This window comes from Miscanthus floridulus, chromosome 14, assembly GCF_019320115.1.
Source record: "Miscanthus floridulus cultivar M001 chromosome 14, ASM1932011v1, whole genome shotgun sequence".
NCBI lineage: Eukaryota > Viridiplantae > Streptophyta > Magnoliopsida > Poales > Poaceae > Miscanthus > Miscanthus floridulus.
This window is the reverse complement of record NC_089593.1, coordinates 73716219-73741844: the sequence shown is the minus strand read 5'-3', so window position 1 is coordinate 73741844 and position 25626 is coordinate 73716219. Positions and strand designations below refer to the sequence as shown.

At 45.5% G+C, this 25626-nt stretch overlaps 4 protein-coding genes and 1 non-coding gene across 7 annotated transcripts; 4 read left to right on the top strand and 1 right to left on the bottom strand.

The window, feature by feature from the left end:
* Positions 1–2419: 2419 nt before the first annotated feature.
* Positions 2420–7205, top strand: LOC136504969 (uncharacterized). 3 transcript variants are annotated; one of them, XM_066500024.1, is made up of 6 exons: positions 2420–2575; positions 3339–3493; positions 3728–3780; positions 4090–5455; positions 5549–5704; positions 5956–7203. In XM_066500024.1, the coding sequence occupies exons 2-6, from the start codon at positions 3352–3354 to the stop codon at positions 6822–6824; spliced, it is 2586 nt and encodes an 861-aa protein (XP_066356121.1). In that variant the 5' UTR covers positions 2420–2575; positions 3339–3351; the 3' UTR covers positions 6825–7203. The 3 variants fall into 3 exon arrangements, with proteins under 3 accessions (XP_066356121.1, XP_066356122.1, XP_066356123.1); XM_066500025.1 differs by lacking the exon at positions 5549–5704 and having other exon boundaries at positions 5956–7205; XM_066500026.1 differs by lacking the exon at positions 2420–2575 and having other exon boundaries at positions 3366–3498.
* A 2477-nt stretch (positions 7206–9682) lies between these two features.
* TRNAK-CUU (transfer RNA lysine (anticodon CUU)) lies at positions 9683–9755 on the top strand. Its single transcript has one exon. It is a non-coding gene; the product is annotated as a tRNA-Lys (tRNA).
* Positions 9756–11336: 1581 nt separating this feature from the next.
* Positions 11337–12245, top strand: LOC136505916 (metallothionein-like protein 4B). The gene is made up of 3 exons (XM_066501043.1): positions 11337–11457; positions 11660–11740; positions 11867–12245. The coding sequence occupies exons 1-3, from the start codon at positions 11399–11401 to the stop codon at positions 11964–11966; spliced, it is 240 nt and encodes a 79-aa protein (XP_066357140.1). The 5' UTR covers positions 11337–11398; the 3' UTR covers positions 11967–12245.
* Positions 12246–12597: 352 nt separating this feature from the next.
* LOC136505529 (mitochondrial import inner membrane translocase subunit Tim9) lies at positions 12598–14473 on the top strand. Its single transcript, XM_066500699.1, has 2 exons — positions 12598–12746; positions 14037–14473. Exons 1-2 carry the CDS (start codon positions 12652–12654, stop codon positions 14221–14223), a joined length of 282 nt encoding a protein of 93 aa, XP_066356796.1. The 5' UTR covers positions 12598–12651; the 3' UTR covers positions 14224–14473.
* Positions 14474–15661: 1188 nt separating this feature from the next.
* Positions 15662–16937, bottom strand: LOC136505852 (uncharacterized). Its single transcript, XM_066500989.1, has one exon. It carries the CDS (start codon positions 16769–16771, stop codon positions 16022–16024), a length of 750 nt encoding a protein of 249 aa, XP_066357086.1. The 5' UTR covers positions 16772–16937; the 3' UTR covers positions 15662–16021.
* Between the last annotated feature and the right edge of the window lie 8689 nt (positions 16938–25626).

Below are 25626 nucleotides of genomic sequence, written 5' to 3'. Positions count from 1 at the left end.
ATGGACATCGATTTGGTGAAAAGTCACTTGATAATCTATGACTCGATGAGAAAACCACAACAAGACTATCAAGATATGATAGATATTATCCAGAGGTAATTTCGGTATCTCTAGCAACTATATATACACACAAACATGATGATTAACTATATCTGATGACGTGACAAATTTTTTATTGGGCAGTGTTTGGAAAACCTTTATTGAGAAGCAACACATGGGAAAATGCAAAGCGCCACTGAATGTAATCCCTTTGAAAGTAAGTCCCCTAAATCGCATCATCTTTATTAATTAAACATATAGCTTTCACCGGATCACTAGATTGGATGATAAATCTTTTTCTCGTAAAGTGGTGTCTGAGGCAGGAACAGGGAAACAACTACTGTGGTTACTATGTTTGCAAGTTTATCAATGTGGTCTCCCAAAGAACTCCTACAGAGAGACTCAAAGTACGTTAAAAATACACTATATATTCATTTAATTATTATTATTGATTGTGTTACTATGTCTTTATATATATATATATGTATGTACATATATTAATTTATTTTCCTTTAATTCAAACCTGTAGGCTCGAGCTGGATTTTTTAATGACTAGGTCATCAATTCCAAGGGCGAGTTCTACTTCGACCCAACACTGCCATGGAAGCCAAGCTAGAGGATGAGAGGAAACTTGTTATATTACAGCAACTGTAATGCAATCTTTTGTAATATATGCACATAAAATAATATAATGTAAAATACACATATGCATGCATGCATGTAAATATATATATGATGCATGCATGCATATATATATATATATATTTCTATGCTTGAATTGTGTGATTTAATACGTTCATTGTGCTTGAACCAAAACATACTATACGCGCGTATAAATATATAATTAGCAGCGTACAATACGACTTCGAAAACCTATTTTGAAAAGAAAACAAAAAAATAAAAAGAAAAGAAAAAAACCTTTAGTCCCGGTTCGTATTACCAACCAGGACTAAAGGGTGCCGGCCATCGTGGCATGTCAGGAGACACCTTTAGTCCCGGTTGGTGTTACCCACCGGAACTAAAGGTCCCCCTTTAGTCCCGGTTCCTGACCCGGGACTAAAGGACCCCCTTTAGTCCCGGATGCTTGCTCCCGGGTGGGGAAACGGGATTAGAGGGGGTTCCCCACCAGGAGTAAAGCTCTGTTCTCTACCGGTGCTATGTCAAGTTTATATACAAACTTATTGTTTTATCAGACCCTTAATACTATCTTTTAACATTTTTCACTCACTATATCTATCTAGTACCCATATCATTAGTTTGTGCATACCTTGGCTGCTTAAAAGAACTACCATACATTTCTTGTCAACACGAGATACCTTGGATTAAAGATCTTTAGAATATACTCCAACTTTGATTATATGTTTTTGTACAACTTAAATATAAAATATCTTTAAAACCAACTCTAAATATTGATATAGTTGATGCGATTTTCCAAACTTGGAATACTTTGGGTGCTAGATTAAGGCTTTAAAATTAAATTGGCTTTAGTATAAATTTTCAATTTTACTCCATATACTAAGATGAAGTATATCACTTGTGCTACAATTTACATGTTACCACTTTGAAAAGTGATTATGTGAAAATCAATTTAAGACCTAGATCAAACTAAGGTTGACTCTTCAACCCCTTGCTTAAATATCCAAACATCATAATTAGATAACAAGACTAAGTCTATCTAGGGTTGTTTCAAATGCTTTTAAATTATATTTAGTTTTGAATTAAAACTTAACTTTGAGCATGTGGTTACTCAAGAAATTTCGGATTTCATCTAAACATGTATGATGAGAAATTGCATGCCAAAATACTACTTTCCTAACTATAAATTTATATAATTTTGCTAGATTTCTGGAGTCCATCTTGAGGTTAAACAAGTTAACCTAAGACTCAAATATAACATTAAAGAAAGAACTTTAATTTCAAAAGTACAAGAGTTATAGACACAAGCAAAATGTGTTGCGTTTATCTTCTAGTATCTACTTGAACATTTTGAAAAAATTTAGACATACATAGGTCCTTTGTTTTGACAAACAAAAGAAAAGACTAAAAATCAAAATAGATGAGACCAACGGACACAAAATGTGTCACATTACACTATACGTGATCAAGGTAACCGGTTGTACCACATCTTTGGGCGTGACTGAAAAGGCTAATTTTTGAAAAAATAGTTTGAGACATGTTCTTTTAATATTTTAGTTTTTTTGGCTAAAATAAAAAAATCGACTTGTATGGGTCTGTCCGCTAGGTTTGGTTTTTGAGAAAAAAAAAGAGAATCAAGGCCATTCTTCCCTGTGCTGCAAAGCGTAAAGTAGTTGTGCGTGGACTATCTTTGAAAGCGCTAGCTGCTAGAGCACGCACCTGAGAAGGAGAGGGGAGGAGCGCATTCCTCTCTGCCTCGCACAGTTTGGTTTGTTTCGCTAGGGGAGGAGAGAGAAACAAAGAGAGAGGAAATAGCCATTAGCCCATGGAGAGGAGGAGCTCCATTTCCCTTCTCCGCATGCGCAGCCCACGAAAAGAGCGATCTTTCGCTTCTTCCCCGGTATGATGTATCGCTTATTCTCTTCCCAATCCTTTTCTCGTCGCGCGGTTGTTTCGTTAGGATTTTAATATTGGTGTTTAGGTTTTTGGGGGAGTATTGCAATTGCGTTTACATGAATTGTTGATTATGTGATCCTTGCCGAACTGCGACTTGGTGGATGATACTGAGCCTGAGTAGAAACGTGCCATGCCCATTTCGATGGCAGGGATGAAATTGCATTTCCTCCCCACAACAAAAAAAAGGGCCATACATGACAAACGCTTGGCAAGATGAAGATTAGTCCTGATATCTTTCAGCCGCAATTCATGGTTGTGTTCGATTTGTGAATGTCTGATTTTCTTCTAGTTGAAATGTTAATGATCTTGGTACGGGAATTATCAGTGACAGTTCGTGGTTGGTTTTCCCTAAAAACTACTTGTGTATTTTATTTAAAACACAAATTCTTCATTGCAAATTTACCGTATCTTCCCAAATTAGCAGTTGAGTTATCAAATGTAAACCTCAAATGGGGTATGTGCCCTACGTGGAACTTGTATGTCAAACTTTTGTATTTGATTCACATAATTAGAACATACATTCTCTTGCTGGGCTAAATAAAAATTAGCACTTAATTGATGCACCTATATTTTTGAGAAAAATGGATATCTGGAGCATCTGCAGTACTGAGCCTTTTATACATATTGGAAATGGGTCTGGGTATCCCAATATATTGAGGTTGACTTTTAGGGTGTTCTGAATCTTGCCCTTTCTACACTGATGCTAGGTTTGCTGAAACAATGGCTGAGAGCAAGCGGTTTGATACGAAGAGCACAGGCTGCCTTGAAGGCCTGTTCAACTTCCTTGCCCTCAACCAACGGCTGCAAATGCCGAAGATGATTGCCTACCGAAAGCACAGCGAAGGAAGTAACAATACGCTCAGTAAGGTTTTACATATTTCTACTTTCAGTTTTGCATTTTTGGTGACGCCTTTTATTATGTCCACAGGATTGTCTGTGCCATGCTTTTTCCCTGGTTATGAATTGGATCTTGGCCTTATTGCCCTAGATTTATCTTTGCTGTTTTTATCTGAAAGCTGACCATAGCAAGGGCAGGTCTCTTTATTTGGTCATCTAAAATTGTAGTGTGCTCACCACATTTTTCTATTTGTTGTAGGAGTGAAAGTCCCAAAGCCCAAAACTAGCAGTGAAAAAGATGAAAATATCCCGGTAGGTGCATAAACTGCATTTCTTTTATGGTAACCACAGAAGCCTCATAGATTTCTACTGGTATATTGAAGTGATGGATCTTACAATATCATTCGTATAATGGCACAACCAACAAACTATAGTGATGAAAATTGCCATGTTTGCAATCTATGAGAGCTTTGCAACCTTTGGTGATAATTTTCTAGTTGTCAATGCTAAATCACTAGGACTCTTTACATGTATATTTCAAGTTATTGATGTAGTTCCAGTCAAGTGTTAATGCACCTCTCAATTTTTTTTTCTAACTCTACTTGTGGTGTTCACTTGCAGAAGGAAACTAATAGTGACTCTCAAACTGGTAAGTCCCATATGTTCATATGGAGGACACTCATGTTCAAGAAAAAAACACCCGGGAAAGACAAAAAGAAGAGCAGCTCACCAGCCAGCTCCCCATCCTCATCACGTCTTCTGCGCTCCAGATCAATCCATCACTCGAAATGCTTTGATTATGAGGTTCCTGATGAGTTAGCTGCACATTATCATGCAATGAACAACTCGGGCTCCAATGAGATGGATTCTTCTCACAGTGAACCGCCACCACTGTCACATGAGATTCCAGAACATCCCAATGTGCAAGAGCCCTCCAGGGCTTGTGGCAGCATGGATGGCAAAGATAGCATAGATCTGGAGGCACCCTGTGAGACAGCACCTGGAAATCTCACTGGTGAGAGTGAGGCTCCCTCTACACAAAAAACTCGTGATGCTGCAACACATCACTCGAAGGAGTTCTTGGATTTTCTTGAATTGTTTAATGCACATAGGGAACTATTTCTGAAGATTCTTCATGATCCTTCATTACTAGTACCACCTGAACAGCAAGGGCAAGAAGCTTCATCCAGTGGTTCTGTACCACTGAACAAATTGGAATCATTTCCAAGACCAGGAGGGCCATCAGGGAAACGTAACCCTATATTTGATCGGAGTGACAGTGAGAAAAGCAGGAGGTCAGAAATCCAAAGGTCACCCTCGAGACCTACCGCTGACCTGGAAGCTGCAAAAGTCATTAGTACAAGAATGCCTACTGGTGTTGACAGCTCCGCAGTTTCTCTTGCAGAATCAAGGAGCCTGAAGAAAGCTGGAACAGCTTCAAACCGTTTTAAAGCTATCAGTAGAAAGATCAAAGATGTCGTAAGGGAGAACCGGAAGGAGCTTGCTCGGATTACCAAGGATGGAGTTTTCCACAAACTGCCGTATGGCCAAAAAATGTCTGGATTGACCAGGAGCTCCTCCACGGAGAAGTTTGTCCAGGAGGAGAAACAAATGCGAAGATCATATTCTATTGCAGAATCAGTAGACAAGTATTCAACACTTTATGAGTCAATCTCGAGGGACTCAAGAATTTCTCCAGAAAGATTAAACATGACAATGGAAGGCGGTGCAAGCTTAAATGATAAGAAGATGCCAATGGGCCTCAAAAGAATAACTTCTCTTCCAGAGATGCGGTTATGTTCATCTCACCAAGAGGCCCTGCCTGAAGTTTCAGCTTCTCAGATTGGGTCCAAGACTTGCAATGTGGAATCTGATCAGTTTTCTTCACATGGAATCGATGCCTTCAGTATCTTTGCAGAAGGAAATTTCTATCCTGATGATATCACAGAACAATCAGAAAATATTCACATTGAATTAAATTGTGGAGGTAAGATGACAAAAGAAAGTTAAGATTAACACAGTTTTTCTATTAGAAGACTTACAATATTGTCACAATTTTTTGCACAAATTGCTTTCATAGGCTTCTTGGAAGAGGATTTCCGCAGGATCCTTCGAAGTCCAAGTCTGTCTTCTCTTGGCCGGTCTTTCTCCCACCGCCGCATTAATAGTTTACCTTCCTTCGATCGGTCATTCTTTCAAGACCGTACTCGTAGTTTCACAGAGTGTTCTATAGCAGGTGGATTATATTTGAACTCTTCGTTTACTATAAAATGCAAAATTACTAGTAAAAGTTCATGATTTTTCCCCCATTCAGAAGCAGACTAGTTACTTTTGTCAAGCATATCTTCTTTTCCTATCAAATTGCATCCTTTTCCATTACTAATTGTATTTTCTGCGCTATGCTGAAACTCTAAAACCCATTGCTTATATGTGTTTTCTAGTACTTCAATCCTTGTGACACTTTTCTTTTCTTAATACAATTTTTAGATTCAGAGCAACCATTCGAAAACTTGCAGCTCGAGGACGAGGACTGGTTAGTCAAGCCACCACTGTCTGCAGGAGCATATGCTGCCAATTTCAATGATGAAGAATGGCTGGTCACGCCACTGAAGCACTCTGGTGTCATGAATGGTATTGATCGTGAGGATGAAGAGTGGTTAGTTAAGGCGACACAACTGTCTGGTGCCAAGGATGTTGATCTTGAAGATGAAGAGTGGCTAGTCAAGTCAGGGCAGCCCATAACTAACGATGCTTTGGATTCGGATTTTCGCTTCATACACGAGTTTTCTGAACAAGGTGCTGCGGAACCCTTGCACATTTATGTCAGTGACAAGAACGAGGCTGATTTCCAGTATGTCAAGGATATCCTCAAGAAATCAGGATTCAGCTGCGGCGATGTCAACTGGTACGCATCCAATCAGCCAGTCAGCCCTGTGGTCTTTGATGAGGCAGAATGCTCATGTCAGGAGGTCAGCATTGCAAGCGATGAGCCGCACAGTATTGTCAGGCGCATGCTCCTGTTTGATCTCGTCAACGAGGTCCTGCTGGACATCTATGACTCTTCGCTTGTCATCGGCCCATGGCACTCACGCTTCGACCTGCGAACCAGACCCATTCCCATGGGGTATCATGTCCTTGAGGAGGTGTGGGCGAAGGTGAGCTGCTACCTGAGCCTGCATTGGAAGGAAGGCCAGACGGTGGAGGACATTGTGGCACATGATCTTATGAGGAAGGACAGCTGGATGAACCTGGTATATGACGCGGAGTGCACCGCGTTGGACATGGAGGATCTGATGGTGGAGGACCTGCTGGATGATGTTGTCATTCAGATAGTGTTAGAATCAATTGATGAATGACTGTCCAGATCTTTTTTTGGGCAGCTTGAGCTTTGGAGTAATTTGATCATAAGGCTGAACAGTAACATGCTATCTGAAGAAAGGTACTAGCTAGATGGATCGCTTGTCTCGCATTGTGCAACAGTAACTGTGTAGATAATTTTACCAGACTGGCTATTCTAGCAACTGTCAAATATAGTAGATGTTAGCCATTCATAGAAAGTCAGAAACAGGAGGTAAACAATAGACAGGAAATAGATAGCATTATATACCTGTTAAGTTCATCCAAACTGTCATGAGTTTTTATTAGTCAATGCTGGTACATATCTAGCTCGTGACTCTTATACAAATTCTGGTGTTTGTCCTCTATTCATGAATATGTGGAAGGCACAATTCTGAATGTGAAAAACACTACTCTGTTAATCTGTTATATATGTGTGAGTGTGACTACGCGCATCTTTTTAGTGGATCGTCATATATAGTTATAGATCTGTACTTGCAATCTTCTTGGCTTAATAGGCAAAGAGGCGTTTTTTTTTCTTTGATGTGTAATCTGGAATGCTTTTAGCTGCAGAGGTTCTGTGAAATTCAAGCTGAATGTTTGAAAAGTTGAAGAGGGTGCAGGAGGTACAGGATCCTATTATTCGCACAATCGCACCAGATCATTATGGCTTCACTAGTGCCCGTGCGTTGCTACGGGATAACTAACAATTTATACTAAAAACACACGGATCGCACGATAAGATAACAATACTGTTAAATTAAATACCAACGTTAAAGTGACATTTAATTCAAAAAGCAAAGTTCATAAATTTAACACAGTCACGGAGTGCGCGGCGTCACAAGCTCATAAACTCTAGAGCTTACAGAGATTAGGTTGAATCCAACCTAAAGTCTCGGAACCCTACATCTTTTCCTGGACGGGCTTCACTTCGGATACGCCGGTAGCAATATCAACGATCTTCAGTCGATGGACCAAGTCGTATGGATCCTCATACAATGGCTCAGGCATGTAGATTTTGTTCTCCTTGTACTTGGATACACTTGTTCCACTGAAGCTTTCATTGAAATGTTTAGACACGAACAGTGTCTGATCACCGATGTCCCTCACCCTGGACCACTCCGGCGTACGGTCGTGGAGGTTGCACTTGTAGATCATGCTGCTGTAGGTGAAGCTTTGTGTCTCGTGGAACGTGCTCACCATGGCACCCACAATGTGTAGCTCACCGTTTGATTCCAGGTAGCTGCGGTGGCAGAGCCCCGTAGGTGGCGACAGCGATGGCAGAGCCCCGCAGGTGGCGACAGCGATGGCAGCAGCGTCGCAGTTGGAGTAGTGCCGGTGGCGTTGCTGCTGCAGACGAAGATTTCTCCAGTGCAGTCGATCGCCAAGAACTTGTCTTGGCAGTTGACGATGGACCCCACGGAGAACTCCAGTTTGGTGTCGAGCAGCGTCCATGCGCTGTCGACTCCAACCCGACAGAACGCGACCTCCGTGGAGCACCCAAGCATGGCCATGGCCACGCACTCGTGGCCGGCGGCGTCAGGCGGCGCCGAGAGCACGATCTCACGGAAGAACACGTCCCTCATGTCTTCTAGCTTGATGGGTCTGTCTGCGGCATCTGCGTCCCCGTAACCGTTGGTGGGATGGAGGACCCACCGGCCGTGGACCCTAGACACGCGTTCCGATGAGGACGCCGCCGCGACGTGTTCGCCTGCTGGCGGGAGCTCAACGCGGGGGGCACGGGCACCGGCGAATGGATTCAGCAGCGTCACGGACGCCGCCTCGTCCATGAGCGCCAGCCACCCACACGAGGAGCCACACGCCACCTTACCGCGCACGTCGGGCAGCGTCTTGGACAAGACCTTCTTCTCCGGGACGCAGTAGAAGCCGACGCGGTCCGAGTCGGGGTCGAACGGGAGCAGCAGGAGCGCCCTGAAGGTCGCGAACGGGACGTCGGCGCACCATGGGGAGCAAGCGGATCGGAAGGACGTCGCGTCGTGGCCTGATGCGAGACGCTGCCCGATGGACTCGAGGAGATCCTCTAGCAGGCCGGATCTCCAGTCAAGGAGAGGTAGGGACCTTCTCTTGAGATTGGGAGGCTGAGCCATGGAAGACAGATGACATCAACTATGGTTCACGCAAGAAACAGCAAGCGAGGGCGATGGAACACGTGAGCGTGAAACCAAATGAAAGGAGGAAAAAGCTGTCCCTTTTGCAAATGCAAAGAGGGAAAATAATTAAATGTAGGCAGATTTGACAAGGTTATCAGAAATGCAAAGAGGTTTCTTTTGTCTTAATTCTCTTTTCCTTCTGTGTTAATTCTCTTTCCTTTTGCTCGTTGCCATGTATGCTGGTGCATGCAAACATGCAATGTGTATATGGATAGCACAATAATTTTCTACTTCCTATTTTGTTGTGATTCCTCTATCACATGACATGCAATATTCAATCAAGGAGATGTCGTGGGATCGCAGGCGTGGGCAGATGGACGAACCAAAATAAATATCGCACCAAAAAATGTCCACACTTTGTTCTTTTTAGTTGTAGGAGAAACGGTGTGTGCACAAATGTGCTTCCTTTTAAGCAAAAGTTCTGCAATTGCCATTTGTCTGAAAGACGAATGAAGTTCAGGTGAAACGTCTGAAATACGGAGAGAAAAAGAAAAAAAAAAGGGTATAGGATGTTACAGGATCCAGTTGTTTCCACTGCCTAGTATCTCCATTCTCGTGAAGTAGCATATTTTATCAAAGTCAGATTAGGAAGCGGCACTACCATGCTAAAGATTTTATTTTAGAAAAAAAAAAAGGTGCAATATACAATTTGTAGTTGCAAGGTGGAATATAAAATTTCTAGTGGAAAATACAAGCCTTAGCACCAAGCCCGCCTAGATCAGTCGGTAGAGCGCAAGGCTCTTAATCTTGTGGTCTTGGGTTCGAGCCCCACGGTGGGCGATTTATTACATTTTTTTGTTTATTTTTGTTAGCATGTTTCTTCTTTCTTCGGTAGATTTTCAGCAATGCTGCACAGAGGATTCGATTTGATTCTATTTTATCTTCCTCACTTTCTCACAAAGTTTCCGTCCTTAGCTGTACACAAGCCGTGGAACCAAATGTGAACTCAAAACAGCTAGAGATTTGTCCCATTGTCTGCATGTTTATTTGAATTCAAGCACGTCTTATTGGAAGTAAATATCTCAAAATCTCTCACTAGTCCAGAGATGATGTACGTTTTTGAGTTCAACTCTTGCAAGCAACGTATTAAATCTGAAACAATGGTCGGCATCAAAGTCTGAAAAGCAAGATTCGAACAGATAAGGATTTTGATCACATTCAATGCACGTTGTGCTGCAAATTTGAATTCAACTCTTGCAAGCAACGTATTAAATTTGAAGACGTCCAATAACGCATCAATTTAAACAATGGTTGGCATCAAGGTCTGAAAAGCAAGATTCGAACAGATAAGGATTTTGATCACATTCAATGCAAGTTGTGCTGAAAATTTGAATTCAACTCTTACAAGCAACGTATTCAACTTGAAGACGTGCAATAATGAATCAATTCGGGCAATAAGTTGGCATCATGGTCTGAAAAGCAAGATTCGAAAAGATAAGGATTTGATCAAATTCAATGCATGTTGTCCAAAAAAATATCCCAATTCAACTCTTACAAGAAACCTACTGATTTGAAGCTGCGCAATGATGCATCTATTTAAGCAACGTGTTGCATCAAGGTGTGAAAGCGAGACTCCAAACAGCTAAGGATTCGACCAGATTTCATGCAAGTTGGGCAAGAAGTTTGAATTAAGTTAGCTGAAGAGACACGTTTTAAGCAAAGAGGTGGCATCTCTGTTCTGGAAAGCAAAGAACAGATAAGGTTTGAACCAGCAGAGGGTTGAATCCGGTTCCATTTGCACAAGAATTTAATCCCAACTGAAATAGAAGAATAGTTCAAATTTTGCAAGTACCTGCTATAAAAGTATATTGTGCTACAAAAGTCAAAACTACCCAACACCCAGCAAAGAATTGTATTTTCATGCCATTTCAGTTTTTGCAGCAGCACCACAACCTTTATCTTACTCTGAAAACGACAGCACACAAGAATCTGTCAGGGTTTGGAGTCCTGGAATCCTGCACGACTATTTCAGACGACCTGTAAAAGCTTGACACGTCATGCAGTTACTTGGTTACTTTTTTTTTAACCAGTTACTGTTACTTGGTTAGTTGGTTTCCCTCTCAAGCCCTAGGCCATGTTATTCCACCAAAAACCAAAAATTTTCAAGATTCTCTGTCACATCAAATCTTGCGGCACATGTATGGAGTATTAAATGTAGGTAAAAAGAATAACTAATTGCACAGTTTACCTATAATTGGCGAGACGAATCTGTTAAGTCTAAATAGTCTATAATTGGACAATTTTTGTCAAATACAAACGAAAGTGCTACAGTAGGCAAAAGCCAAAAATTTTCAGAACTAAACGCGCCCTAAATAGCAGGGACATCTGTGCTCTTCTTGGCAACTGCTCTGTGCTCATCAACTCAAGCTTCCCGTCTCTGCATAGGAGTTCTCGAGGTTGCAGGAGACCGAGAAGTTCAGAAGATGTCTTGCGGTGGAAGCTGCAACTGCGGTTCCAGCTGCGGCTGCGGCGGCGGATGCGGGTACGTTTCACAACCACTAATAAACTGTTCAGAGATAGCATCTGGTTTGACTGATTTCGCTGGTTGGTTTCTGAACTGGTTTGGGCTGGCTGATGCTGATTTAGTGTGAGAGGAAAACACTGTTGGCTTGTTGAATAAGCCTGGCTGAAACCAAACAGCGAACGGGTGAATGTTTCTGATGCTTCAATTTTGCCGGACGCAGAAAGATGTACCCTGACTTGGCCGAGAAGAGCGCCGCCGCCGCCACCCCGGCCACGGTCCTCGGCGTTGCACCCGAGAAGGGGTATGCATTCTCACCATGTGTGATCTAAGATTTGCGCCACAATTCAACACAGATGCCAAACTCAAAACCTGAACTTGTCTATGTCAATTTCCATGCCTGAAATTTTTTCACCCCTTTCTTTGGCAGGCACCTCGAGGCCGGGTTCCAGAAGGCCGCGGAGTCCGGTGAGGCCGGCCATGGCTGCAGCTGCGGCTCCGGGTGCAAGTGCAACCCTTGCAACTGCTGATGGAGAAAAGGTGATTTGCGTTGCGTGCATGCTCGTCATCGTCAGTTCGTCACCCTGTATGTGTGTGTGTGACCGTGTGAGTAAATAAGGAGCTATCCAGACACCCGGTGTCAGGTACGGTGAACACTTGTGAAGCTGTGATGGGGCGAACTGTGTGTTCTGTGTTGCTGGGGAATCATGTGGCTACCCAAGCTCCTGTTCACCCAATCTGTGTGTTCTATGCTGTAACAGTGTCCTGTTCACCCAATACGTGGTTTGCTTGTGCATCTTGGCCACCCTTTTTTTTTCCTTTTACATACAGTAATTTGATGACAGCAAGTAGCTTTTTTTTTTCAAAAAAAAAAAATGACAGCAAGTAGCAGTTCGCTCTGCTGAGATTACTGGATCACTTGTTTTTTAAGTAATATATAAACCTTACAAGAATAGCCACATAATTATTTCCCCGAGAGAAAACCATATGAACTTTGCTGTAAAGATGCGATTTCTCGCAAATGTCTACCAAAAATCATCCAGAGTAGACCTGAAATCACATAAAGTTGGGCTACTTATCTACTGGGCTTCACGTGTGAGGCCCATAACGGCCCGGCCCAATCCGTATGTCCAGTACACCAGGTCATCGATACAATTATTATGCAACAAGTAAAACCCTAGCGTTCTTGTTCTCCGGGCGGCGGCGGCGGCGGCCATGGACAAGAGCATGCTGGGCGACCTGGACAGCCTCCCCGAGGAGGACAAGATGCGCATGGCCGCCATGGTCGACCAGCTCCAGATCCGCGACAGGTTCGGGCCATACGAACGCATCCCTGATATTTTACCGTTTCCTTCGCGCCTAATCGCTGCTGGCCTCTATTTTAAGTATTCTTTAGCGGCACCTGGTAGAGATCGTGTGGGCGCTGAGCGCCTGTTGCTCCGACGAGCTGGATTTGGAAGCATAAAATGGGGTTTGGGGAAAGCCTTCGAAAATTGAAGTGATTGGCGCAGGCGCGCAGCGCACTGATGCGGTGCATTGTAAGAGAAGCGTTTTGACTGTAGGTGTCCACTAAATTTATGTGATTCTGCACCTTATACGTCCCAAATCATGCGAATCAGTATAGGTTTAGCGAGTTCTTTTGTTGATTGAAATTGAAGTACAATTTTCAGACGTTTGACTCTGTATGACTGTATGACAAGCTGCTCAGTGATAAATAGTTTAGTTTGTCCTGCTGTAATGAGTTCAGTAAAGGAACTGAACGATCACGGTTGGGAAATGGAAAAGTTCTTAGCTAGTCCTATTGATACCAAGTGCTTTAGTTAGATTCAGGAATCACAGGGTGCCAAACTATCAGGTGAATTCATACCCAGAATTTCTAAGCTTGAAAAATTCGTCTGCTCACTAACCATAGCGACTCTGTATGACTGTTTGACTCTGTATGACTGTTTGACAAGCTGATCAGCTTCAAAATTGGTAGTTTTGATGCTTGTCTGCATCTATTTTGTTGTTTGTGATGTTAAGTTCTGCCACATTGGATTTGTTGGTCAATGGTTCTAGGCTTCTCATTTTGTGGTTCACAACTGTTACATTCAAATTTCCCATTGGTTAATTCTAGTTCAAGGTGATGATGCTGGAGCCAGAAATGCAAGTGTTGTTGTCCTGTTGCTTCAGGCTAGGGCTAGAAGTCACAGAGTGAAGTTATTCAAAAGTGTGGACAAATAAGTATGCAATTATGGAACAGAATACTATTTCCCAGTTGAATGAATGAATGATCCTTGATTCTAGCAAGTACTTTAATTCTGGACTTAATTGTAAGTGGTGTTTCCTCCTAAATTTAACTTTTACCTTTTGTCTAACTCAAAACTCCTGCAAATACTGTAATGCTTAACTTAATTTCAAGTGGTATTTCCTCGTAAATTTGATTCCTTTTCCTTTTGTCTAACTCGACACTCCTGCAAATACATGCTGCAATGCTTGACATAATTTCAAATGGGGTTTCCTAAAATATAATCACCTTTTTCTAATTAAAAACTACGTGAAATGTCTGATAACTCATTGATTCTTCACTCCTTTCACACCTTTGCTGTATCACTTTGCAGTCTAAGAATGTACAATTCCCTGGTGGAGAGGTGCTTCACAGACTGCGTGGACACGTTCCGCCGCAAGACCCTGGACAAACAAGAGGAGTCATGTGTTCGCCGCTGCGCCGAGAAGTTCCTGAAGCACTCCATGAGGGTTGGCATGAGATTCGCTGAGCTTAACCAGGGCGTGGCGACGCCTGACTAATCATGAGGGTTTCATTGCCCCTGCCAAGTATCTAACCTTGGGGATTTTGTCAGCACCAATTTTTAGTCCTAAAAGTATTGTAGCACTTTCTGAGATATGCAGCCAAATTAGGTTGCTCTTATATCTAATTGAATAAAATTACCTTGAATCATTGTATCCATGGGTACATGCTGTGTATATTGTTGTTAATTCTGTATCCATTGATCGGTTGCCGAGGAGTGTCTGTTCCATACTCAACGAAGCAGTTTTTTGAGCCACATGAAGTGCATACTATTGCTGCTATGATCAGATATTGTTGTTGTAGAAGACATCATGTTACAAGATCTGTAAAGGTACCTTTCTTCATGTGCTTTCTTTTGACAGCAAAGAACGCAGGACCATTGCACATGAGCTCATCATGTCATGAAGCGATGCACCTTTTTTTTTTTTTGAAACAAATGAACTGATGCACTTGGAATTGGAATTTAAGAAGCCCAAAAGGGAGCTGGATCCAGCACATGTGTCTACACCAGATTTCGGTCTGGGATGGCGTACGTTTTGACTGTCGGATCACGCTGCTGATGGCTTTAGATCAAGCTGCCTACCCAAGCTGCTGAAGGTTGAAGATGGTTGGGGGAGTTTGGACATGATCAGCTTGGCATTTCGTGGTTTGGAGCTTGTCCATGGGCAATGTGGGCAGGTTGGCCCTCGGCCCTCGGCCACCTTGTTGTGCCCACCACGGCACCACCTGCTGCGCTCTCCCCAAGTTGCCGTGTTGTTTTCTCGTGTGGGACAGGCCTGGCTTTGTTTTCTCATGCGAGTACACAGGCGCCGTGGTGGTGCCATGGAGAAGCAGCGAGCGATCGGGCGGCGTGGCATGTCGGTGCTGTAGCACTGTAGCCTAACCTGCTGAAGCCGCACGGTGTCGATGCGTCAGCCGTCGGTACTTGTTTGGGACCAGCATCATACGTCGTCATGATGTGTACAGGGAGCATCTTGAGCTCCTCTTTACTTCTTTTGGCTCTTTTGTTTCAGCCGGGGCTTGTCAGTCATAATACAATGTTTTTCTTTTATAACAAACCAGCACCAATCAGACTTATCAGCTTAGAAATCAACCAACGAACAGGCTGTTTGATTGATCACTAGTGTTGGCATCAAGAATTAGAGGCTGTCATAAACTAGAATCCCATTCCCGTTCCCATGGCTGTAAAGTACAGCTCATCTTGAAGCAATGATAGGAGTAGGAGTTCAGATCAGTTCAGTGTGGACGATGATGCTCCCCAACAAAATTCAGCTCTGATGAGGTTTGCTGCCAGTGTTGTTCGTAATCAGGGAGAGTCAACTGAACAGTCCTATGGGTTGGTCCTTGATCGTGATCCACTGAAGACAGTAGACAGACAATGAAATTCACGAACTGAATTTTGACAAATTGTCTACAAATGAAACGCTTTGCTCACGAAGCATGAAAACTAGGCACACTCATTATCTCTTTAACTGAAACGCGAAGCTAAGGATCAGCTTGTCTTGTCACTCCACTCTCAATCTGAAGAGAGAAATGCAACTCTGACTGGATTTCCTATCAGCATCTTATTAGGAGTGAAACTTCCATGGCATCTTCCAATGCTGTTGAACAATTTCACACCAGAGAACCAAGGAATTGCACAACAAACACCGATCTCAATCAAAAAAAAGAAACTGCCACATTCAGAAACCACCAATGCACACACCGCAAGGAAACAAAAAGAAATTAAAGAAAAAAAGAAGAAAGGATCCTATGCACAGTTCGTCACAAGCCGCCACCGGAAATCAGGCGCGTCGGTCAATGCACGACGCCCACCTGTGCGGCGGCGGCGGCGACGTCGATGCTCCTCTGTCCCGGGAGCGCGAGCATGGCGGTGTGGTCGAGGAAGTCCTTGAGCCTGGCGACGGCCTCGACGACTGCGCGGAGCTCGTCGGCGCGAGCGAACCCGCACGCGCCGGCGGTGCGGACGGCGTAGACGTAGAAGGTGACGCAGCCCTTTCGGAACTTGAAGCGCGCCATCTCGGGGCTCCCCGGGGCCGCGCGGATGAGGCGGCGTCCGACGTCGCCGAGCGGGACGACGCCCGGCCACGCCGCGTCCGCGGCGGCCTTCATGGTGGCGGACTCGAAGACGAACACGGCGGCCTTGGAGTTCTTGGTGCCCAGACCCAGGGTGAGCGTGTGCCACGCGTGGTGCGCCAGGATGGCGAAGTTGGTCGGGATGTAGGCCGTCGTCGTCGGCGCGAACGACAGCGCGTCCCCCGCTGCGGCGGCGGCGGTGGCCGGGGAGGGGGTGGGGGTGGCGCGGAGGAGGTGCGGGAGCTCGAGCGGCGCGGCGCGGCGCACGGTGAGCGCCCGCGTGACGAGCTGCACGCCGAAGCGGAGGCCCTTGACGTCTGCGCACGGCGCGAAGAGCGCGTCCAGCGTCCCCGGCGCGGCCGCGGCGGCGCTGGCCTTGGACTTCTTGGACGCCGCCCCGGCCCCGTCGTGGCTGCTCTTGGACTTGGACTTGGACTTGGACTTGCTCTTGGATGCCTTGGGCTCCGCCATTGTCGACAGTGGCTGGCAAGGCCTTACCTTCTCGGTGGCTGGTTGGCTGCCGGCTGTGCTACTCGTGCTCTGTTGCGGAGCGGCAGAGGGAGAGGTGGCTCGGAATCGGAGCTGTCAAGAAGACAGAGGTAGAGGGAACAGGGCAGCTGGAAGAAGGTGGGGTTGGTCAGAGCAGTTAAGGGAGAGAGAAAGCGCGCGCGCGCAAGGTTCCTCATTTCCTCTCATATTTTTATCCTTCAATTTTTCTATGAACATACAGTATTTTGATGAAACATTTTACTATTGTCGTTGTCGCCTATGAATACTTTTGAGGAATCACAATTGAGTGTGCAGGGAAAAAAGGTCTCTGAAGATTCCAGCTGCAGGACAGACATCACCTTTCCTTTTCATTTTTCTTCCTCCATCTCCGAAGAATCTGAACTTGTTCCTGTTGCAGCATGCCCTGCAACTGGACCTGGTTTAGACTGAGGTTAGGAATCAGTATTTGACACTGTATCACTTTCGTTTGTATTTGATAATTATTGTTCAATCATGACCTAACTAGGCTTAAAAGATTCGTCTCGTAATTTACAATCAAACTATGTAATTAGTTATTTTTTTATCTACATTTAATACTCCATGCATGTGTCAAAGATTTGATATGATGGAGAGAGAGTGAAAAAACTTGCAATCTAAACAAGGGACTTGTGTAGATTGCAAATTTTTGCAATCCGGATACTGTAGCATGTTTCGTTTGTATTTGACAAACTTTATCTGATCATGGACTAACTAGGCTTAAAAGATTCGTCTCGTGATTTACAACCAAACTATGCAATTAGTTATTTTTTCTCTACATTTAATGCTCCATGCATGCGTCCAAAAATTGATGTAATGAAGAGAGAGTGAAAAAACTTTTGTGGTCGATGGGTTCTGAAATTTCCTTGTCGCTGTACCAATATCTGTCTACACTACAGCTTCCCAGTACCCAGCCAATCTCACGACTCGGCTTCATTAATCATTACAACTCAAATTAATCTGATGGATGAACTGAACTACTACTAGCAGACATATATACCGTATCTGCAGTGCACCCAGATCTGGGGCATGCAGATTTGGAGGAGCAGTACACTGCATAAAGATAAAAAGAAATGCAATCTTTTTCCCAGAAAGAATCAAGCTGCAGCCTGCAGGCAGGCAACAGGATCGATCGAGCTGGTATGGTAATCAAGCAGAGCAGCACTGTCTATCTGAATATATAATAATACTACAGCACGCCCGTGGCTGCATCGCGCTAATCAGTGCCGCCTCATGTGCAGCAGGGCCTGTGCCATGTGCCGCTGCTGCCCTTACCTTCCCTTCTCTTCGGATTTTTTTTTTAATTTTAACATGTTTTGAAAACTAATTTTAAATCTAACATGACCATTTTTTTTTAAACTAACACTTTTGGCCGCGCCAATTGCCCTGGCGTGGCCAAATACCTGTGTCGCGCCATGTATGGTGGCGCGGCACAGGGCTGACGTGGCGGTAACTGGGTCCGCTGACCGCTGACGAGACAGGTCCTGCCGTGCCACCGATCTTGGCGCGGCTGCGCCAAATAAAACCCCGCAGCGAGGCCGCCCGCCCGCTGCCCTGCCCTGCCCGCCCGCCCGCCGCCAGCCGCCTCTGCCCCGCCGCCGCGCAGCTCCCGCGGGCGCCTACGTCGCGCCCGCCGGCCCACGCCATGCCCGGCCACTCCTACCGCACAGCACCAGCGCCGACCGCGCCCACCTGCCCACGCCGCGCCCGGCCAGTCCCGCCGTGCAACGCCCGTGCCGCGCCGCGCCACGAACGCCGACGCGTCAAGGCCGTCAGCTCCTAAGATGCCTCCCTCTCGATTTCATGTTATTTTGATTATTATTATTTTAGGATAATTAGTGATTTATGATAGTTAGTAATTTAGGATAGTTATGGTTTTATGATTGTTATTGATTTATGATAGTTTGTCAAATTTAGGATACTTATTGATTTAGGATAGTTAGGTTAGTGAATTTGTTTGTGATTTACGTAAGTAGTTTTTAGGTTCGAGGTTTTGTGTTCTAGTATAGTTAGGAATTTGGGTTTAGGGATTGATTAGGTATTTATTAATTAGTTATAGTTAGTTATTTAGTTAGGGATTTTGGGTATACCTACTAGTTTACAAACGTCGGTACTTACTAGTGCGTGATACGTGAATTTTAATGACTTCATGAAGTTTCGTCAAATGCTTATATTCCTAGTGAAGTTGTTTATGTTACAAGTGCGTGATATGTCTGTTAATGTTACTTTGAATATATACATGTGCTTTCATATTGTGTTCGTATTGCATAACAAGTAGTTTAAATTTTGCAATGCTATATAATGTTAATTTGAATTTTGTTAATTTGAATACTCTAACGTTTTTTTATCAATTTGTAACGGGATGGCCCTACCCACGTAGCACCCGTTGTATCCCATTCTTGAGGTGGAGTACGACGACCAGCACCGAGCACATATCTTGAGTGACAACGATGCAGAGGTGGCCTTGCCTCCTTTGAGGCCCCGCACGCACACTAGGGCGCACTAGTGGGACGAGCATTACGCGCCGTACATATGGCGTGCCGGCTTCCTCGAGCTTGTCCGTGTTGTCAACCACGGTCTTCTGCCCCTTGACCCATCACTACTTACTGAGCTATAGACAGGTGCGAGTGCATTCTTTGTACGTAAACTTTCTTGTAACAAATTTGAGACAAGTAACAATCGTTCTATTCTTATATCAGGTGGAGGTCTGAGACCCACACGTTCCACCTATCTTGTGGCGAGATGACCTTGAGCATGCAGGACATGAAGGCTATTTTTGGCCTTCGGTTGGGGGGACTTCCAGTGACAGGGATAGTTGACAACGATCACTAGAGGGAGTTGGTGGCTTAGTTTACTGGCTTTCTTCCACCGGATGACGAGGCTTCCAAGAAAAATAAGTGAGAAATTGAAGCTTGTTTAATACTTGCATTGCTTTCCTGCAACCATCGGGTCTCATTTTGTTTGGTAAATTTCAGTAAAACTTCCGGTGTTTCGTCGTTCTGGATTACGGAGCGCTTTGATTACTTGGACCCACATGCTGAGGAGGCTCAGATCGATAGGTTTGCTCGAGTTTGGCTCTGGCACTTTCTTGGTGCTTTCCTCTTCCCAGACGCCTCGGGCAACACCATCAGCTGGATCTTCCTTGACATACTATGCCAGCCGTGGGAGAACATAGCGGCGTACAGCTAGGGTAGCGCAGTCCTGGCATGGATGTATCGACAGCTATGCGTTGCCTGCCGTCGCACGTCAGTGTACGCGAACCTTAGGGGTTGCTCGTACCTACTCTAGGTTTGGTGTTGAGAATGATGGCCCGTTGGGAGGCCACTTAGTACTGGTTTACCGGTAAGTACTTCGGTTCATTATATTCTTCGATATGGTTACATATGATGAGTTTATTAATGGCTAATTCATTATCGTGTTCAATGCAGCAATGGAACGGGCAGGATACACTCCCTACATCTCTGTTTATCTGGACGGAATCAAAGTTAGTTAGAGGGAATGTGAGGCGCAAGTACAGAGAGTACACGGACGGTCTCGACGTCCTGACACAGCACCAGGTTACGCTCTCTTTACTATCATACATGTGTCTTGTTCAATCTACACTATATCACAACCTAACTCAATTACGAAATTTCAGGTGCATTGGTGTCCTTGGGATGCTCCGGAGCTCCAGTACTATCTCAGTCCTGTCACTAGGGACGAGTCAGACAAGTATCGCTACAACGTCTCTCTTATTTTCTTCCACGTGGTCGAGATTCACTTGCCCATTAGGGTCTGCAGACAGTTTGGAAGAATGACAGGCTGCCCACCACCGCTTTACTCCACCAACCAAGGATTGCACGAGTGAGTTATCGATTAATAACAGAGCTACAATTTAGAGGTGTGTGTGGTACAACTAATATCGTTTTATTGCAGGTATGACCGCAGGAAGAGGTACAAGATCAAGGATTGGCGCGTGACACACAATGCGCATATCCACTTGTGGGAGACCAGGGAACGGCAGCCGGTCTATGCGGGTCCTCCACACAACCAGTACACCTTCGACGAGTACCTACGCTGGCTTCATAGGTCTATGAGGACACATATCAAGCCCCCGTACACTGAGGAAGCAATTGATGAGGACTCAGAGGAAGATGTGATCGAAGATGTGTACGACGTTGCCACTAGAGAGGACACACAACTACAGAGAGCCCCGCTACAAAGATACGTGGTAAGATACTTGAATGGTACAATTTGTTATCCATTTGGTATTAAGTATGTATACTAAAACTGTTCAACCGTGTTTCTGTACCTAGGCGACACAATTATCGAGGCTGTCCAATGAAGCAGCGTACCGGCTTCACGAATCTAGAGGGCTGGGGCCAGGCGTTCTCGCGGCTTTTGTGGAGGTAAACATAAACTTGTTCGTTCCAAAAATATTTGTTCAGTGTATATGCATTTGGAAAATGCACTAACTTTAATGTTTATTTATGCAGAAGGTGAAGAAGAGCTGCAGGAAGGTAGCTCAGAAGCTGAGCTGCATGGACACTCCTTATGAAGAACCGCCACTCTCGGCGCGGTCGGGTGCCACGTCTTTAGCCTCTTTGAGGACACCAGCCGGCTCTTCTCAGCGGATGACAGGTGCCACTTCCGCGGTACGTACACCACCACATCATAGCGCTGGCAAGGACCCTGCAACCGAAGACGAGGAGGACGACGATGACCAGTGGGAAGATTGGCCGCAGGACGAGATCGGCATGTCTCAGCTAGGTGGTGCCCCGCTTGGTATCCAAGGAGCCTCACAGGTACTAACAAAGGTAGTTTCTTTAAATACGTAGGCTACATGAACAAACGATCATAAAGAATTCTAAGTAATCGTGCATATCACATACTTGCAGGGTACGTGCCATACGCATCGGCAACGTGACTACACCGACGTTGGCTATACTCCTAATGTGTTGCCAACAAATCCGAAGAGACAAAGGCGTCCGAGAGATCCTTACGCTCCTAGGTCTTAGTTTGTTAGGTCGAACTATTATTGGCGTCCGAAACTTGCAGGCTTAGTTGGTTATGTTATGCCGAACTTATGTCAAACCAATTAAAATGTTATGTGGCAACTTGTCAACTTATGTTATTTGCTTCATATCTGTTTCAATGCGTCGCGTCATCACTGCTTGCAAGATTAAGTAGCAACTAGTTTGGAAACCGGCAGTCCCGGGGTATCTCGACGCCGGTGGCCGGCGTCTTGCGCGAGGGGTCGAGGAAGCCGGGGTCCATGGTCGCGTCGCTGCCGATCCTACAATATGGGGCCAAAAATATCATTGGCTTATCAAATTCTCTATTCGGCCGTGAAAAAAATTTAACAAAATATAGAAACAAATTCATTATTGACTTTACGTTAAGCAATACTTATAATAACTCCCACTATCGGCGCGACGCGTTCCGGGATGGCGGCGGGCGCGGCGGCCAGGCTTGCTTGCTGCTCGGGCAGGCATGACTGGCAGCGGGGTTTTATTTGGCGCAGCCACGCGCATGCTCCGTGGCGCGGCACTGCCGCGTCAAGATCGGTGGCGCGGCAAGACCTGCCCCGTCAGCAGTCAGCGGACCCGGTTACCGCCACGTCAGCCCTGTACCGCGCCACCATGCATGGCGCGGCACAGGCATTTGGCCGCGTCAGGGCAATAGGCGCGGCCAAAAGTGTTAGTTAAAAAAAACGGGCCGTGTTAGATTTAAAATTAGTTTTCAAAAAATATTAAAATTAAAAAAAAATCTCCCTTCCCCTGTTGTGCCTCCCTGCCTTCATGAGTTCATGTGAATAGCTAGCGCAGCACCCGTGCCCATAAACGCATATCACTGCAGGATTATGCATTTATCTTATGCATGGAGATGACAGCCGTGTGGTGTCACATTACATCATGGTTCTTATGATGATCAGTTGCAGATGGTGACCCGCAGCCTGTTCGTTTTGTCGTAAACGATCGTGAATTATTTACTGCTAGTTATTTTGGTGTAAGAGAAAAATACTATTCCAGCTTATAATCCACGATTGTATACGAGCAAGCGAACAGACAACCGCTTGTTAGCACTTATTACTGTATATATATTGTTCCTAGGTTCAGAGTGGGCACGTTCTTGACAGCAGAAAATTAACTCTGTCCTAGTCTGTAAAGTCCGTACTCTAGTATGTAGGCTACAGCTTCCTTTCGCAGTAGCAGCAACTTCACATAGCAAAGCCGGTAGCGTTAGGGAAGGTAGAGCTGTGTCCTATTCAATTGAATTTAGTTGAATGCACTGTAATTTTTTGAATTTAGTTGAATGCACTGTAAATTTTTGCTAAAGCACCGTATGGGCATCATGTTTATATGACAATGTATGTAAAATGGTGTGTAAATTAATTTCTGTAACTCGAAATGATCGACGGAAACGCGAAACGAAAGTTACCTTTCAATGTCGCGTTACATCACTTAGGGTTTTAAATTAATTTTCATTAAGCGAAAATGCTATAGAACGTATATACGTCATTTTAATAAAGTTTGTGGTACAAACTTCGTAGGTGACGATGAAATACTTGAGGTCGCGAAAGGAATTCACTACCTAGCGTGCCGAATAGCTTGGAAATCGAATTCGACGCGAATCCGATCGAGACTAGTCGAATTTCCTAAGTCGGGAAACGCTTTGATGGAGCTAAGTTCAGCAATTCTTGTAGAAGAATCGGGTTAAGTAGTGGTATGGTCCTAGGGCTTGTTTTAGTAGCATAACATGTCATCTCGAGTGTAAAATAGGTGGTTTAGAAATTGAAGCACCGAGTTGGATTTTTTGGGCGCTTTAAAAATCGTGCATGGCACGTTACCGCCGGATTCAGCGTCTGGGCGTGGTCATCGTGCCTCGGCCCGACGTCGCCGCTCGTTCACGCGCGCACACACGCACCGCCGCGCGGGCTCCGCATCACCGCTGTTGGGCTCACGCACGCGCCCACGCACGTACTCACGTGCACGCCGTGCTCGGCGGGACGCTGGGGCCGGCGAGCCTGGCCGCTCTGCCACCGTTGTTGTCGTCGTTGCCAGCACGCGCACGTGCCTCTGCATCGCGTTGTCACCTCGCGTGCGCTCACATCACTTGTGTCGCGTCATCGGTGCTGCTGTTGCGCGCGCCCGCTGCGCCGTCACGTGGCCTGGCCACCGTCGTCTTACGAGTCAAGGCGCTGCGGTCGCATGTCGTCATGCCTGTCTCGTACGCGCCTGTGGAGTCATCACCCGTCGTACCATTGTCCTCTTTCATTTAGTGGCTGCGCCACGCCGCGCTCCCCATCATAGTCACCTTGAATGGCATCGCGCCGGCCGGCCGAGCCGCGCCAAGGCCAACCCGCATAGCCTAGCCCTATCCGTGTAATTGTGCACGCCTGGAACTTGAATTGGAGCCTAGCTTCGCGCCAAGCTGACCACTGCTGCAGTCGTACGGTGTTGGGCTTCAATTTGAGGTTTCCCCCACCGGCGACCACCTTAAGACCGAACAACGTCATCCACCCAATTGGCCTCACACCGTCCACCTCCGCCTAGTTAATCGTGCACCCAACTAGCTCTGGTGGTTAGCTCGCAATTGGAGTCGACCCGACGAGCTTTCATCCTCCAGTGAGGTACTATGGAGCTTTTCCCTCGTGGCGGTCCGCCATGGGCGTCGGGGTGGGTGCTCGGCTAGGACGTCGTTCCTTGCCCTTTTGTCTCAATTGAGCGGTGATTTTGCGTCTCCGTGACTTGGTTGCCTCTCCTGTGAAACAGTTTCACCAAGGGTGTAGCGAGTTGTCGAGAATGCCATCGCCGTGATTGCCATGAACCAGAGCAACCCCGCGCACGTGGCCAACCACCTTGCTGAGCCTCGCAACTTCATCCAGGCCGTCCTTCACGTCTCTAGTGAGGCCCTCCTGCTCCTAGGGTAGATGGTTGAATCGGTTAGGGCCTAGGCTCGCCGGAGCGCATGGCCACCTCCAGCGAACGTGGTGTAGAAGCTGTGTCCATGGCCGGTTCGTTTGGGAGTAGAACGGGTATATCTAGGACCTCTAGAATGTTATCAGTACTCTAGGCATGGAGTCTAGGTAGTGATGGTAGCACTGGGCTTGATGTTTTCGTCAGCGTCAGTGTCACCACGGCCAAACCCCGCCGTGGTGCATGGCCATGCCTCTGTGCGGTACCAATCATGGTGTTTTATACCTCTATCGACTGCGCTTGTGATGAAGAGTGTCACGGTGGTGATGTTTGCTGTCGAGGAGGTCCATGCTCGTCGGCGTTTGGCCGGAGATGCCGTGGCCTCTAATAAGTTCCGGCCAGGGACTTTGAAACGAGAATTCGAAGTAAGTCAGGGGGGTTAGTGAGAGCGTTAGTGAGAGAGTGAAATAGTATATAGGACTGCGGGTCCATTTAGTTGAAAGTCAAGGACTCTTTTGCATAATCGTCGGCGCGCGTGGTGGTCTCCCCTCCGTGGGCCACTATCGCGCGTGGGCCGCGCCAGAGTGCTACGCGTGTGCGCGCGTGATGCGTGGGAGTGGGCCGCGCCGCTCGCTCGCGGGCCGCGCGGTGGATGTTGGTTTTTCATTTTCCAATGAATTAGTAAAGGTTTATTCAATTTAGTTTTGAGCTGAACTTTGAAAAATTATAGTAAATTATATAGATGTCCAAAAATAGTGAAACAAAATTTATTAGGTTCACAAAAATGCTATCTAGCTGTTGGTGTAGTTATTTTATAGTTATCTGTGATAATGATAGATTCATTAATTTATTTGGGAGAGCTTAGTATTATTTAGTTTAATATTTGTAGGAATTTTTGTGGTA